Raw genomic sequence first — 17,261 nt, forward strand, 5'->3', positions numbered from 1 at the left:
TTCCACCAAGTCCCGGACCCGGACTGCCGCAATCAACTATGCTCTGTCCCGCACCGAGCTGTGCCGCTCCGATCGCGACCAAAACACCATAAAGCAACAATGTCTATAATCATCTCGTTTTGCCATAAATTTATTGATATTAAAACAACCCTGCATCATCCAGCCAGTCCGTTCCGTCTGCCGTTGGCTTGCCGTGCACGGAACGAGAGTTCTGTGACCGCGGGACCCCGATCCCCCGACCGACCGCCCCAGAGCGCTGCTGCCCAGTTGCCCTGCCGGTTTTATCTTTCTCCGGCAGCTTCCGTGTACAATATTTCAAACCTAGCAGCAAGCGACCAGCCGACCCCATCGGTTGGGACCACCCGCTCCAACGCTCGACGCTGGAACGAGCCTCCGCTAGGCTTCGCTGCCGCGCGGAGACGCCGGAGAGGCCGGAAGGACCCGTGGTCCAGCGTGCCCAGCACGAGAGCCGAGCCCACGGTGGAGGCGAAGTGGACAACGTTGGCGTGCCCGGGCTTTCTTTTCTTCCATCCCATCCCATCGGGTGTGCCCCTGCAGCTTTTGTTTCTCCCTCATATTTTTTGCCCCACCCATCAGGCCCCGGCATGTGTGTGTGTGTTCTGTGTTCGGTCTTTAATTAAAATTATACCCATCTACGGACAGCACGTATGATCGGTGCTCGCGCCGTGGCTGCGATCTCTAGTGTGTGATCGTGGATCACGACGCCTGGAAGCGCAAGGGCCGATCGGTCGTCAACCAATGGGAACCCTCGAAGGATGTTTGCATCTTTGCGTCTTCCATCCATTTTTTTTTCCTCCGGGAGGGAGAAAAACCGGGGGAAAGAAAACCACCCAGTGGACCCACACTGCGATCCCGAGATCCGTTAGATCCAGGGGAATCGACAGCGAACCTTTTATGGAAGCGCAGGGGTCGTCCGCCGAGGACTGGCAGAAACGATGAGACCGAGATGTCCGCATCTTTGCGTGGCGTTCGGGGTGGGTGGTAGGTGGTGGATGTTACATAATTCTAAGCTCAACCCTCTTCTTTAGCCCTCCGTCCCGTCCCCGTCCCGAGTAAACTTCCGTCTCAGAGCAGGGCGCAGAGGTTCTTTGTTTTGGACATCGGGTTCGTCGCACCTTTGCGAACCTTTTGCCAGCGTGCGAGCGGGTGGGGGTGGGTTTGGCCCGGGCTGAAGATTGGAATAAATCATTAGCTCTGCAAGCTGGGCAGACCGATTTTCTAGCTTTCCTCCATTCTATGCTGCGCGGAAACCCAACACATACACGAGCAGCGGGCCCGTACGACATGCTGCTGCTGCTGCTGCCGCTGCTCGGTCTCTGCTGCTCTTCTTTGTTCCCTGTTTTCCTTCGCCAAATTCGCTGCATCCAGTCGAGCCGTTGCGGGCTGCTTAAGGGAAGGTTTCTGTTCTTGTGCACATGCCCAGGAGGGCATCGGCTGGCCTACTTCGAAACCGAAACGGCCGAGTCGCTGCTGCTCTCCCACGGCACCCGCAAGGGGGGGAGGGGTTCCACTGCAGTGCGACCCACGTTGAAGGGAGCGCCGCGAGTAAGGTGAAAGGGAAGCACCAACAAACACACACACAAACACAGCGAAAAAGTAACGTTATTTACACTCCCCCACACACACTGCTCCCCATTCACCGTGCCGACATCGGGAAGAATTATGTCCCTTTTCGAGGTGCCCTTCGCCCGGGGGTGGGGAGGCGCAACAGGGTGAGGGATCAACAACCTCAGCCAAGCCCACACGAACAATGCGGAAATGCACGCGAAAGCAGCGGGTCTCTTTCGCTGCGCAAACCAAACCCATCTGCCACAACCGTTACGCCACTCTCGGTTCGTAGCCGGTTGAGCGTTGAACTCGTTCGTTTTTGTAGCGTGGCAGAGGTCACACGGATTGCCGATGACAAGCCTACCGAGAAAAGGGGGAACGGAACGATCGCCGTCGTGTGCATTAGAAAGCGCCCGGCGACGGACGGTCCGCCCACACGGCCCCACGGGAAATGTCAATGCACTCACTAAGAGTGCCCTGTGCCCCGTTGCTTGGCCGTTGGTGAAGTTTCGTTCCGTTCCAGGATTGGGGGGGGGGGGGTGATTTTGCTTCAACTCTTGTTCCGTCTCCGGGTAGTAAACCGCAACCTTTGAACCGAGGCGGGCGGGTAAAACGGTCAAACCACCAACGAGGTTCCGGTTTTGTGGAACCATACGAAAAATCCAAACCACCTTTCTTCGACCAACCAGCGCTTCGAAACACGTACGCGCGAAGAAAGATGGGATAAATAACATGCGCAACAAACTAAGTGAAATGAACCCACACGGAGGAGGGAGGGGAGGCTACGGACACTGCAAAAGGCACTCACGGAAACGCACATTAAACGCAGTTTTATTTTCATCCCCCTTTGCGCACGCATTCCCTCCCCACGCTGGGAAACGACACATTGCGTATGGGTGCTTTCCGCTCGCCACGGCATTTCCGCGTTCAATGAACCTTTCGCGCGCCGAGATGTGCTGCACCACTTTCACCGTGGGGTGGGTCCGGCCAAACAAACTGGCAGCAGCAGCAGCAGCCGGCGAAAGGTGCGCGCAACATGAACAGATTGTTTCCGCGGCCGTTGCGATTTCGGCTTCCCGCAAGCACCGTACCGCGCACCGTTGTGTCTGCCCAATCCCGCACTGCTGGCTCGATTTAATGGCTCCATTTCCATCGCAGACAGGCACCGCGTGTCACCGCATGTCAGCGTTGGTGGTACACAACTCCCACGAGATGTTGCGCCCTGGCTAGGACCGGAACTCGCTTAAAAAACCCCCTCGTGATTGAAGTACGTTGCGAGTAGTGATGGGTAAAGTTGGTAAAAATCTGGAGTCCGAATTTGGATAATTTCGGAACCGATACCGGAAGGTGGATTCGCCCAGCATTATCTTTTGGAATCGTTGCGGAGTCGTTGGAAGTCGTTCGGAGTCATTAGTAGTCGGAGTCGTTCGAAATCATTCGGAGTCGTTCGGAATCGTTCGGAGTCGTTCGGAATCGTTCGGAGTAGTTGGAGTCATTCGGATTCGTCCGGAATCGGTTAGAGTCGTCCGGAGTTGTTAAGAGTCGGAATCATTCGGAGTCGTTCGGAATCGTTCGGAGTCTTCTGGAGTCGTCCGGAGTCGTTGGGAGTCGTTAGTAGTCGGAGTCATCCGGAGTGGTGCAGAGTCGTTCGGGATCGTTCGGAGTCGTCGGAGTCGTCCGGAGTCAGCACTAAGACCTGTATACGAATTGCATGCGCAAAATGAAAGAAAAAAAAAACACAACGAAATGAAATACCTGATCACAAACACATCGCACCGGACGGTACCTGTTGACTCCGGCCAACTCCGTTTCCGATTGACTCAGATCGACTCTAGACGACTCGGAATGACTCCGACTCTGGACAACTCCGAAGGACTCCGGGCTACTCCGACTCTGCGCAGAGCTAGTGGTTCGGAATTTGCCGGAGTGAATTGGACTAACAACAGCCGGAGTCGGATCGGAGTCGTGGGTGCGCTCCAAAGAGCACATCACTAGTTGCGAGTCGAGACGCACTGCATGGAGCAAATTGTCATCCGGAGCAATGTGTAACACAGGGCGAGAAAGCAACAGAAAGCGAGATGCACAGCACACAGAATGGCCAGAGAGGTTTGGTGGTCCAGTTGTAGCTTGTTTGTGAAAGTTCAACAGGTCATTGTACGCTTGCGTTAACCCAGAGGATATTGACCGGACTGGAGTGTGGGAACAGTGAGAACAAACAGTGGGTGGCAAGGGGATGTGGCGAAACCACAATCTTGTCAGCCCCAAAGTGAACAAGAACCGTTAAACCATTTAATAAACCATCACCGAACCGCAAACTGCGACTTTATCTTTATTTCATTAAACGTAATGGAAATTCGATTCCAGATCCAATTCTCACCGGCTTCACACTGGGGAGGGGGCCAAGGGGCAAAATAACCCTCTATTGCTCTATTGCAGATGAGCCTGCGCCAGGGCCAGGATGGGCGATCCGGTCGGTGTGTCTGGAACGTCCCCGGCACTGCCAGCAATGTCCAGATGGGAATACTTGATCGGGTGGGCCGAGCTGAGGCCACATTTGTCCAGCCCGGTTGCCAGCATCAGGAACGCCGCCGGGCCCTGTTGGCAAGCAAAAAGTGGGTGATAAAAAAGCGATTACATTTCCACCACCAACCGGCACATTAGCAGCACCTACCTGATGACCGCGGGGCGTACGGCTCGATGGGAGATTGTTGGCCTGCAGCACGTCCTCGCCGTAGCATTTGCCGCGGTGGAAATCAAAGTCCTCCCGGCGCAGCACCGATATTTCGAACGGATCGCCCACCACCTCACCGGCCCTCTGCAGCTCGGGCCCATGGTTCGCGGCACGGGCCGGCCCGTTGTCCATCACGATGGCACTGTTGCCGACGGCCAACACCGCATGCCCCGTCAGCGTGGCGACCGTGTACAGGTGTGGATCGGGCAGGCCCTCGCTCAGCACGCGCTCCTTCATCTGGCAGAGCGCATCGGCCATGGCCATGCGACCCTCGGCATCGGTGTTGCCGACGCGGACGCGCACGCCAGCCCGCGACGTCACCATTTCGTCCGACACGTAGCACTCCTCGCCGACCGAGTTGCGCACCATGCAGAGCACACCGATCGCGTGCACGTCCTGCGGTTGCCGCTGCTCGACCACCTTCATGAAGCCGGCCACGGCAGCCGCACCACACTTGTCCCGGCTCATGCCCGCCATCACACCGCCCGCCTTGATGTCGGCACCGCCGGTATCGTACGTCACGCCCTTGCCGACCAGCACCACCGTCTTGCGGGCCGGCTTCGGCGGCCGGTACTCGAGGAAGACGATGCGGCCCCGGTGCCGCTCGACCGTGCTCGCCGCCCGATTGACCGCCTGGAACAGCGGGTAGTCGCGCTCGAACACGCGCGGATCGTCCACGACCGTCACCTTGACCGGGCCGCCGGCGAACGCCTGCAGCACGTACTCGGCCACGCGCGGCGGTGCCATACGCTCCGGATCGCCGCCGCCAATATCGCGCGCCACAAACCGACCCGCCTCCAGCGACTGCACCTGGCGCAACAGATCCTGTCCGCGCTGTGCGCCGTCTGGATGCAGCAGGCCAATCTTCGCGTACCGCTGGCGCTTCGCCGGTACATCCTCGCGCAGCTGCAGGGGCACGTACAGCTCGTGCAGGGCACCGAGCAGTGCTACCAGCGGGGCAGCGAAGAAGCGTTCGGTTGGCGCGGGTAATACCAGCAGCGGAAACTTTGCGCCGGCCTTCAGTGCGCGCCTCATCGCCTGACCGGCAGCTTCCGCGTACCGACGCACGTCATCGAAATCGGACAGCTCGCCGACGGGGCTGTACACGACGCGAACCGGCTCGCTGCCAACTGTACAGCGAAAACAGCTCACCTCGGAGCAGATACCGGCGTCGAACGTTTTCTGCTGTTCAATTTCGCGGGCCAGCACCGGATGGAGATTGGCATCATCGATCACGCACAGCGTGTCGCAGCGGGCGGCACGATTAAGGGCAACTTCCAGATTATCCACCGGGTCAATCTCGCACGGAAGGTAGCTGGGGACGAAAGCAATTGGGTAAAATTGTATGAGTTGGCTTGTTAGATTGAACTGTTTTTACAGGGTTTTCCAAGTCACTTTCGCATGTAAACATTGTTATTCACTGCGTGCAAGATATTAATCCACATCAATCTGACATTTCATCGCCATCATCATAATTTTTAATTTCTTCAGCATGTATTTTCAACACGAATCAAGCTGGACTGAATTTGACAGTTTTTTTTGTTATGTATTGAAAATATGTGTTGTAACTGAAATTTCATTTTGGAGGAAATACACCATTTGATAGCTGTTGAAAAACATCTTGGATACGGTGAATAATTTTGTTCACATTCGAAAGTGACATGGAAACCCCTGTATCATGGACAGAAAAGGACTGAAAATCTTATCCGTGCAGTGTTTAGCCATTTGGGTCGGATGAACACTTAACACTGTACAGTCTGTTCTCGAGTTACACGGTTCTCGACTTACGCGGATTCGGAGATACGCGGTTTTCTAAATTTGACAGATTTAATGTCAAATCGGTACAATTTGTTTCAAGTTCGTTATAAATTGCATTTTGGCTAACAAATTGAAACCGCTTAAAAGCCAGAAAGGTTAAAATTTTCTGCACGAATCATGTCAAATAAATGATAAAGTGTATAAAAGTACTAAATAAAATAAAAATAATCCGATTAATCAATAGTATTTTAGTCAAAAAACGTGAAATTCGACTTACGCGGATATTTGAATTACGCGGATTCGTCGGGAACGCAGAAACCGCGTAACTCGGGAACAGACTGTATTGCGTCCTGTAAGGCGTCATCCATCAATTATGTAACGCTGATAGGGGGGGGGGAGGTGGTGTCGTCAAACGATACGATTTGTTACATGGGGGTGAGGGGGAGTTCAACTTTTGTTACGAAACGCAAAATAAAATGTTTTAATTTTTTTATTTCAAGTAACAAATTAGTAAAAAACGAGGATCCTTCTTGGTGACTTCACAACCTTCGCCGGCATAACCGCTACCGCTTAAGATCTCGCTACTTTTTTATGTACTACACATCCGAATAGTCCGTCATTTGGTCCGTCGAATTTTGTTACGACGGACGGACGGACGGACGGAAAGTTGGATTCCTTTACTGCGAAGACTACAGTCTAATTTTCGTCAAAGATTGGTCAAAATTGTATAAATACATCGAAAATGCAGCCTAAACTGTTGCAAACATTACCGATTATGTAGGACATGACACGATATGTGAAATAGAATAATTAATGTGATGATGATACAACCTCTAAAGCCAATGAAAAATTTCTAGAAAGATAGACATATTTATGGAGGACCAGGAATATGGCTGGATGAAAAACGCTTCTGATGATGGTGATGCAAGTACGTTGCAAACCGTGCTGGGGAACCGTTTATCAGAATCTTTTTGAATTTTATTGCTGCATGGGACAACTTTTCTTTATATAAAATATAATGTAATTGTTTTTATTTTTTGTTGATTAAAAAAATGTTAATATACCAGAATAAAGTTAAAAAAAGAAAAACATACAAAAAATCTGATTTTGTTAAATAAACTAAACTGTTTGAGGGAGTTGGGTCCATCTGTTACGTAATTTGGGGGAAGGGGGGGGGGGAGGGGGCAGTTTCTTCTACGTTACCGTTTTGTAACATTAGGGTGAGAAGGGGTCGAAATTTTGCAATTTTTGCGTTACGTAATTCATGGATGTCGCCTAAGTACCTCTTTTCCATAGGCTATACTAACATACATTAAAAAATATTTAAATGACACAATCATCTCAATTATTACTTTTAAACATGATTAAAGGTTCGTTGATTTAAAACGTTGTCAGTCCAAATAGTGCCATTGATAATGAAAGAAATAGTTTATTTTTATTTAAATAAGCTTTATTACGGCTTCGGCCGTATTTAAAAAAAGAAAAATAAAGTTTAAACTGGAAAAATCGAACAAACATCACGCTTTAGTAATCCAACTTAAGTTAATTGTGTATGTTTTTACTCGCTGTACGCATTTCATTTAATTTTCTCTTGCATCATTCTTTGCTATGTTGCTTTAACTACATTATGCGCATTGCAAACATTCCCAATCTCACATTGCTAGTAGTGCGACACATTCGTCATCCTTTTCCCGTAACTGCTAATCGTGTTCTAAGGCAGGACAGGGCCGATACTGTCCATCTTTGTAAAAATATATACATTTTACAGAACAACAGTTCTTACTCAACATTTTTCTCTAGAAGATCTTTGCTTCATTCCAGGTGCTTTGTCACTTCCCGTTTTTCGTTGCCGTTACGCTATTGTAACTGTGCAGTGCCCACACCCACCCACCAAGCCATCCTGCCTACGACCCACTTGCATCCCCGGTGCGACAATGGGGCAGACGACAGTTGTCCCAGAATCTGGGTCAACGACAACCGCTTCGAAGTTCAAGGAGTCGAGCGAAAGAAAAAAGCGAGAAAAAGGCAGCACGCGAGCAAGAAGCGCGTTTAAACTCCCCACCAAACCGACCGTAGGTGGTGGTGGGGATGGGGGTAAGGTTAGTTACAAACAACAGCAAGAACAAATCGAGCCATCTCTCGATCTCTCGCCCTCACGGGCACGCTCGCGATCACGTATCCCCCCACGTGAGACATGGGAGAAGGCTAGCTTTTGTTGCATTGCGCGATGCTCCCGAAGCACCTGAGCAGCAGTAGTGGTGCCCATGGTGGTCTTTACAGATTAACGAAAAAAAAGACAAAAACACGCCACGAATCAAGAAGACCACAAAGATCGCGAAGAGTCGCTGGGAACCATGGCAGCAACGGGAGCGAACGAACAGAAATCCCCATCCCCGAGCCATGTGCCGTCGCCGCCGCCGCCACCACCACGAGACGAAGACGACGACGACGACGACGCTTCCGCATCTTGTTCTGTCCCGCGAGCACTCGAGCGTCCTGGCATCCGTGTACCTCTTGTACCTCGTGGGGGTACTTTGCTGTAGGAATACAAAAAACACACACACACACACCGATCTTGCGTCCCTTCTTTTGAGCTTCACCTTTGCAGTACTGCCATGGCAAAGCTCACCAAACCCCGTTGCGGCGTTGGCCCGCTCAGAACCGAACAACACCTTCTCTCCCCCACCAGCGTACGCCAATCCAATCCGAACGAGCCCGAAACGAGCGAATGACGAGAGAAACGGAAAACTAGGTTAGGAATATCTTCTTCTGCTCGTCCACCGTCCGGCCTGCACGGTGCCGCTGGTGCCCTCGTCTCGCGTGGCCTGCGCGTTACGGGCCCGGAGCCGGCCGCAGCAGCAAACACTAATAAAAATAATAATAAAACTCATACACCATCCGTAGCGGGCGACCACCATCCCCTTCCCCCTTAGACCACCCGGTCCCCCTCGTCCGTGCCGACTGCCACCAGCACAAAATGCACATTTACACGGCTTTGTGGCGAGAGAGGGGTTCGATCAGTGCGATTCAGAACGGTCACACTTTAACACTGGGTTGGGTGAATGGGGGGGGGGGGGGGGGGGGGGTTGGTAGCGCCTCTTGAAGGAGGAAAGCTTAACGGTAAATTTGATGATTTTACTGTATTCGTTTCACTTTGGCAGCGTGTTCGCCACTAAGAGACGGGAGAGTGAGGCTGCACGTGAGGCGCAGTGTAAGGCTCTGCATCGCACCTGAACTGTCACATCGTGTGCGAGTCGCGTGTATCATTTGCGTATTGTAAAAGAGGCACGCGTGTACGGTCGCCCATGTCAGCTTTTTGCTGCGAAAAGCCGAAGAAATGCGGTCTCATTGTCGCAATAGAATGTTCTAGAAAAATCTGTTAAATGCATACATACATACATACATGTGTAGAGTTCTGGTTCGGTGTAATATTTATTCGCCCGTCTTCGGCGGTGGTTCAATAACAACTGTCAACCTATTCTCCCTACTTGTACATGCTGTCCCTCTCTGTCACTGCTATTGCATTCTACAATCCCTTTCCTCCTCCAAGAAAAACAGTGAAAAAAAGCCTCTCTTATATTCTGTTATACAGATTTTCTATGGTTTTTCAACTTAAAACAAACAATTCACGGTTTACAATATCGATTGTATATACATCTACGTCTAATCCTTAAATCCTAACAAAAACCAAATTTGCATGGTCTAACTTTTTAATTGTCATAATACTTCATGATTCTGACTACTCTGTCGTGGTTTCTTGCAAATGATTTTTTTTTGTACATCTACATCTCGATCTTCTATTCTTCCACTTCCTTCATAGCATTAGTAACTTGATGGTTGTATCATATATGTGCTCCATCTCTCCACGTGTTCTGAAATCCTATTGCGTGTAGTACATTTCCGTGTCTCGGCCACCTCGAAGGACTTCTCTGCATCATGATTCAGGGTAAAGTCTTGTGCATTACGCTAAAGATAAGCTGCAAAAAAAAAATATTTTTCAAAATAATTTCATTTTTCATTTAACATTCCCAAACTCAATACTTATCCGATACATGTAACTGTAACTACAGCTGATTTTTCTTTGAGATCTGCGCTCAACCGCTTCAACATCCTTCGTTGGTTCAATTCTACCCGTTGTCACTTGCTTCTGCATTGCTCCTATAAATTCCGTGTCATCTTCCTTCTCGCTTTCTTTGCTTGACTTCATTCTTAACACTTCAAACACATCTACATTTATAACTGTCCTCATCGATGACTCATGTCAGACTTTTTTTTTGCAAAGTACATTCCTATTCCAACGCTTACTTATTTCAACATCTCAAAGCCTTTTTGACATAAATAACATATATTCTACATATTTGCAGTAATGTTCGATTCTTGTCTTATTTACTTCTTCTATTTATCACAATTCCTACAATACGTCGCTTCTTCGAACTATCTTTTGTATCTATAGTTCTTGTTAACTTTGCTCTTCCGTATTTTCCTAACTCATTCCGATGCATTTTAGCTTTTGTCAGTCTCACAACCATGATCAATAGACATTACATAATCTTTCATTACATTATTATGGACATTATCTTTCAGATATCATCTTAGCTGGTCTTACGGGCTGGTTTTACAAACTTGAATTCTCACGTATAATCTACTGACCTGGGACTCGTCCAAAATGTTTGTCAGTTACTCTTTATTCCATGAAGGAATGATTTTTTCCTGCACCAACTTTTGCTATCTACACGTACTGGAAGGTGTGGCAAAATATCAAACATGTTATTGTATATGCTCTTAAATTTTCTTCTTTCTTCTTTTTTTTTAACCTTATGTTTCATTTTGTCTGTAATGAATTTTCATTTCCCTTTTTTGCGATGTAAGATTGCAACTACCTTAAGTAGTCATTATGATCTCTTTTTTTAATTGTTAAGCATTAAAAATTAATTTCCCATCCCATTTTAATATTCTTCATAATCAGCTTGTTACTCTGTGTTGTCCGTGTGTATCAATCTGTTAGTGACTTCATTTCGATTACTTTAACCTTCGCTCGCGTAGAAAATTTTGCCCATTTGTCCAATCATATGCCTGTCTTCTTCTAATTGCTTTGGCTACTATCCTCGATGAAGCCTAATTTTTACCAGCTGTTTGCGTTGACCTTATTCAACCCTACTTCAAGACCTTAACCGAACTTATCGCTAATTTGCTCTAAACCAGGTACCAAAATCGGTCAGTAGGCTGTCAAATTGGACGTCCTTTCATCCTAGCAGCTATCATAGCAATTAGCCTAGCTCCATCTGGAATGGGTTGAATTTGGGATTGGTCGATCTGGATCTGGAGATCTGGACAATCTATCTGGATTGCTATTATAGCGAGTAAACCCTTCGGACCAATGTTTTTTTTTAACTTCTTCCTGTTATCAATTTTGGTATTGTATCATAAGCATAGGAAGAGCAATGATTCCCTCTAATATTTTTGAAATACTCTATCATTACCACAAACCTCCAAAGCAACTGCATTCTTAAAATACTACATGTTGTTGGATATACACAATAACGATTAATGAAATCAACAAATTGATTATTTTTCAATCTCCAATAGCTAGATCCATAGTTTATAATCAAGTCTTCTAATCTATCTATCATCATGTGCATTCCGGTTGAATCACAATTCTGTCGTGATGTATTAGCATTTGATTTGCAAACAAATCCCGTTTGTTTATATAAATGCATGACTAACGATTTTATGTAATTATTTTTAACAGTAGGAATTATTCCCTGATTTTCGTTCGCATTACATTACTTTCTTTGAAGTTATCAACAAGATTCCTAATTAACAAGACTCTAACAAAATTTGCCTATTGTATTTTTTTATGCATCAAAAGAGCCTTATTAATCAAAAGTCAGCACCACATCTAATTTTGTTTTATTCTATTAAATGTTATCACATAATACAAACTATGTCTACATTCTTTTCGTTTTTTTTTGTTTACTGTATCCTGTCTCTCAATTGTATTTTTCCTCTAAATCTTCAATTTTATTTTCTCTCTCTCTCTCTCTATGTCTCTCTCTGTCTCTCTCTATCTATCTCTATCTCTCTCTTTCTCTGTCTCTCTCTATCTATCTCTATCTCTCTCTCTTTCTCCGTCTCTCTCTATCGCTTTTTTTATGTGCAACTGTGCACTTCACATAACAGCCGGAATCGCATTCTTTTTATCGCACATAATCACATTCAAGATGTCACGCACATTGAGCTTCTCGCGCTGCCAGCCACTCTTTAGCTTGTTTTTATATTAATCTAAGTTGTCTTTTATGTGACAACTTGGCTTGCCAGATTAATCTCTTTTTCCACCACTATACTTTCCTTTCTACTTTTGTCGTCAGCGTATGCTGCATAATATCAATTTTCCTATTTTAGTATGGCAATTCTTCTAACTTGATTTCTATGTTATGGAACCATACCGGTCTAACATTAGTTTTAATGCGGCACTTCGAAATTCCTCGGTCTTGCCTTTGGTGCTAAATACTGGATATTCATACTAGATCATACTGGACTCACATTCTCATTACAATATGGCACTACAGATTTCTCTAGACTTGCCGTTTGTGCTACGGAATCATACCGGACTCACATTAACTTTAACACGGCACTTCGAGTTTTTCGAACTTGCCTTTTGTGCTACGGAATCATACCGGGCTCACATTCTCATTATAATATGGCACTACGGATTTCTCCGGACTTGCCCTTTTGTGCTACGGAATCACACCGGACTCACATTCATTTTAATACGGCACTTCGAATTTTTCGGACTTGCCTTTTGTGCTACGGAATCATACCGGGCTCACATTCTCATTATATGGCACTACGGATTTCTCCGGACTTGCCCTTATTGTGCTACGGAATCACACCCGACTCACATTAACTTTAATATGGCACTTCGAATTTTTTCGGACTTGCCTTTTGTGCTACGGAATCATACCGGGCTCACATTCTCATTATAATATGGCACTACGGATTTCTCCGGACTTGCCCTTTTGTGCTACGGAATCACACCGGACTCACATTCATTTTAATACGGCACTTCGAATTTTTTCGGACTTGCCTTTTGTGCTACGGAATCATACCGGGCTCACATTCTCATTATAATATGGCATTACGGATTTCTCCGGACTTGCCCTTTTGTGCTACGGAATCACACCGGACTCACATTAACTTTATTACGGCACTTCGAATCTTTCGGACTTGCCTGTTTACTATGGAAAAACTGCGCTATGGATTTGTAAACAGACTCGCATTTTATTTGTTTCGGATTGCTGTTCGCTACGGTCTTCGACCGGACTCGCATCTCCTTTTACGACTGTTTGTTTTTTATAAAATATTTTTATTTGCACTGCGGTCTTTAACCAGACTTGCATGCTTCTTACTGTTTCAGTTTTCATCAAAACCAGTGCGCTACGGATTTTTAACCGGACTCGCATCTTTTTTTTTAAATTGAAATTTTTCAACATCTTTCTGTTTCTGCAAACACTGTGCGCTTGGTGTTTTCAGCCGGATTCGCATTCTTTTTTATAATCATTATAATTATTTCGATATGCACTACGGTCTTCAACCGGACTTGCATGCTATTTTAAAATTATATTTATTCAAAGTCTCTTTTTATTACAAACACTACTTTGCGCTGCGGAGTTTCAACCGGACACGCATTCTCTATTTTTAATCAATAGTATTATTTTGGGTATGTACTACGGTCTTCAACCGGACTTGCATTCTTCTCGATTTTTCATATTCTTTCTTATTTTTTTTTTTAGTTTGCCAAACTGCGCTGTAGATTTCAAACCAAACTCTCATTCTCTTTTCCCGGTCAGCAAAAATAATCATGCTTTCTCGCTCTTACATATTAAAATGTTTGTTGGGTTCTGTTAGTAAGCGTCAGTTTTGTTGATTGGGTACGCAACATGGCTGTCATTTACACTTGCGCCTTTTCCACGTTTGGGACAATGCTTCGGGATTTTGCCTAACTCACCTTTTTGCCTTTCTTTCGTAAAACGCTACGTGCTACAACTTTTTTTCCCAGACTCACTCTTTCCATCATCTCTTATCTGCACGTTTTACACACCACCAACAAAAAATCGTACCGGCTGCGCCAATTGTAGAGTTCTGGTTCGGTGTAATATTTATTCGCCCGTCTTCGGCGGTGGTTCAATAACAACTGTCAACCTATTCTCCCTACTTGTACATGCTGTCCCTCTCTGTCACTGCTATTGCATTCTACAACATGCTGTAGCATTAAAAACACATTTTCAACGTGATCAAAAAGCAGAAAAAAACGATCACGATCACCGCCATCGAATGTCCCAAAATTACCGCTTTCCTTGTTGCACTCCAATTAACCTCATTGTACAGCGTGCTGCTGGTTTTGGTCTTCTTTTTAAAATTCTATCCCAGTGCCACTGGCACTGCAGATCACCCACGGAAGTGGGTCAACGAGAAAACAATCCGGGGCTTTGCTTTCGTCAGAAAGTTAGTCGTCTTCGGTGCACGTCACGCAACAGTAACGCAAACCGCTTTATCGACCGAGGAAAAAAATGTGTTGAAAAAGAAGCCTCCAATTTGTGAGGGCAAAGTGTTACAAGAAAGTAAAGCGTAACAGGGGAGGTTGCTTTTATGTGAGTGTGGAAGTACTGCCCGCCGTAAGAGTTGGTTGAATGCAACGCACTAAAGAGAGCATGAATTAAATGCAAACACAAAGGCATCACATGAATCATTACACTTATGATTCAATTCTGATTAAGCCGAAGAAAGTAGATGATAGTGCGAACAAAGAGGTAGTGATCGTGCTGAATATGATCATGTTCTGAGTGACACGTGACATGTGAGTTGGTTACACTTGGTGGAGGGCACTCATGAGCCAACGTGAAGCTAAACTCTTCTCAAGATGAAGAATGTGCGAATTGGTCTATTTACGACGGGTAGAACTGCGAATCGTTAATTTTTAGAACGCTATCAACGCTCACTCGCATAGAACTAGAACCGGGCCATAGCGAAAGAGCAACAAAAAGAGCCCATCCGTCTGTATATGATCGTTCGCTTGGAGCTACAATCGCGGGCTGGGGCACTTTTTGGCAAAGAGAAATGCTTTCGACACGCATTGCGGGATCACGTGATCTACATGATTAATTGCCAGAACATATCAGCATTTTGTACCGTCTCCTCCTCACATACACACGCACTCTCTCTCACACACACACACTCTCTCTCTCTCTATCTCTAACTATCAATCATGGTCTACTCCGCAATCGCCATCAATCATCTTCTCCCAGTCCAAGGACCGATGGTAAGACCAACACCAAAAAAAAACCGCTCATTGCGTGGCCAAAAACCATTCCAAAAGGTCATTGGCCGTCGCGCGACCAGCTGTACGCACCAATTCAAACACGTGGCCCCAAGCATGGATGGTGCCGGCGGCCAGCCAGTCTGGGCGAGTTTTCCACCTTCTCTGGGGAAATAAAAATTGTACTCCTCAAACCTTCTCCCCAACCGGTGAGAGATAGGTGAATAGGAACCGTCGAAGAAACCGCATGTCTAGGCTCGGTTTCATCTTCTTTCACGGCATGCTACGTTCAGCGGTGTTCTCGTAGGCAGTTTGGCACTCCGTACGCATCTCACGTACCAGGCAGGCGTAGTGCGTCTAGATGATGATGATGATGATGATTGTGATGAGCGGCTGACCGTCTGCGAAACCCGTTAATGACTACATTTCGTCTAACGGAGCGTTTGGATTCGCCGAAATGGCAGACGTGTGCGTCTGGCTGATCGCTCGTTCTGGAATCGATCCGATCGCCGGATGCAGCCAAGAACGATGTCGGCCCGATTTTGCATCATGACTGGGGGCACGTTGTTTTATTCCCTTCGTTCAATTGTGTTTCCAAGCGGGAGGTATTCGCGCACAGTCGATCTTGAGAGGCGTGTTGCTTCTGCAGCTATCTTCACTTCAGCTTAGCTTATCACTTACCCTTCGACGCCCATTGTGTCTGTACCACAGGGCTGCTATCGTTTCCTCGTGCACGGTTCGCTCCCGTCTGCTGATAGCTGTTTGCTGTTGCTCCGGCGGCCGATTTCGTTCAACTGTCGTCCTCACGCCCCAAAGCTGTCCCGAAGAGGTTTGCAAACCAGAGCCACACTTGATGTCTTTAATCTGTGAATGGAAGGCCCGGGAATGGTTTCCCCGATGGGGGAGGAAGGAGAGATAATGCGCGCACTTGTATGAAAACCGTCCAAAAGATTGATAGCACCAATGAAGGGAGAACTGTTTTGATTGCGTTTGTATCACTGTGTAAATGATTGTGCTCCGCCATCTCTGCTTCTTATACTAGTGTATGGCGTCGTTTGATTTGCGTGTATGCAGCGCAGTCAAATGTTCACAAAGAGCTGCGCGCACGATCAATTTCAATGGCCCCTTTTTCTGCCCCGGGTTCATCGGGGGTAGCGTGCACGGAACGCACACAACACGTAGCAAAGCCACTAATGAGCACGGAATCGATCTGGTTGCATGTACCGAATTTAACACGAACGCAGGTGTGATTCAATCGACCCTGTGCGACGATCAACTTACTTCTATATTCTAGGGCACGATAAAACTTCTATAAATCACGATCGTCCGGCTTCTTAGTCATACCGGGTGTGTGGAACATCATCACGTCGCGCCTTGTGTGACGTACGTTTTTCCAGGCTGACGTGCTTCATACATTTTAATGCAAATTATGAAAACACCAATCTATAGGATCACTGATGCAGGGAAATGATCTTTTCTATTCTACAACACACATGCTCGTCACCGAAGGGTTAACGAATATTGCACAGGCCCAGCTTGATGGTGCCTTTGAGGTTAAGAACTACCGTATCTATTTGGCTGGAAATACGATAACATTACTATTTTTACACCTTCCACTACATACCTGGTCGGTTTGCTAAACACCGGCGATGTTGTTTATGCCCGCGTTTCCCACTATTTTTGGCCAATATCACTTTGCTCGCGATAAAAAAAGAAACATGTACGGGCACAGTTTGTGCTGAATTGCGTTTTTCTGCGAAGTGTCAAATAACCACAACAAACCCCGCTCGTGCGGGGATGAATCACCATGGAGAAAGGGGTGTAGAGCGCAGACAGCAACCGAGTGGGGAGAGAGAGAAACGCTTCGATTCGAGGCATGTAAAACGC

The 17,261-nt window shown here is 47.0% G+C and overlaps 1 protein-coding gene across 1 annotated transcript; it reads right to left on the bottom strand.

Moving 5' to 3' along the window:
* Window positions 1–3,857: 3,857 nt before the first annotated feature.
* Window positions 3,858–17,150, bottom strand: LOC121587663 (putative aminopeptidase W07G4.4). Its single transcript, XM_041904649.1, has 4 exons — window positions 16,999–17,150; window positions 16,056–16,238; window positions 4,241–5,615; window positions 3,858–4,164 (listed from the first exon to the last, which is right to left on the bottom strand). The coding sequence occupies exons 2-4, from the start codon at window positions 16,067–16,069 to the stop codon at window positions 3,997–3,999; spliced, it is 1,557 nt and encodes a 518-aa protein (XP_041760583.1). The 5' UTR covers window positions 16,070–16,238; window positions 16,999–17,150; the 3' UTR covers window positions 3,858–3,996.
* Window positions 17,151–17,261: the final 111 nt, after the last annotated feature.

The sequence above is a fragment of the Anopheles merus genome, chromosome 2R (genome assembly GCF_017562075.2).
Source record: "Anopheles merus strain MAF chromosome 2R, AmerM5.1, whole genome shotgun sequence".
Classification (NCBI taxonomy): Eukaryota; Metazoa; Arthropoda; class Insecta; order Diptera; family Culicidae; genus Anopheles; species Anopheles merus.

Bases quoted from the DNA above. Each gene is read 5' to 3' on its own strand.
- LOC121587663 (XM_041904649.1), bottom strand. The intron at 4,165-4,240 runs GTAGGTGCTGCT...GCTTGCCAACAG, and splicing joins GTACGCCCCGCGGTCATCAG to GGCCCGGCGGCGTTCCTGAT.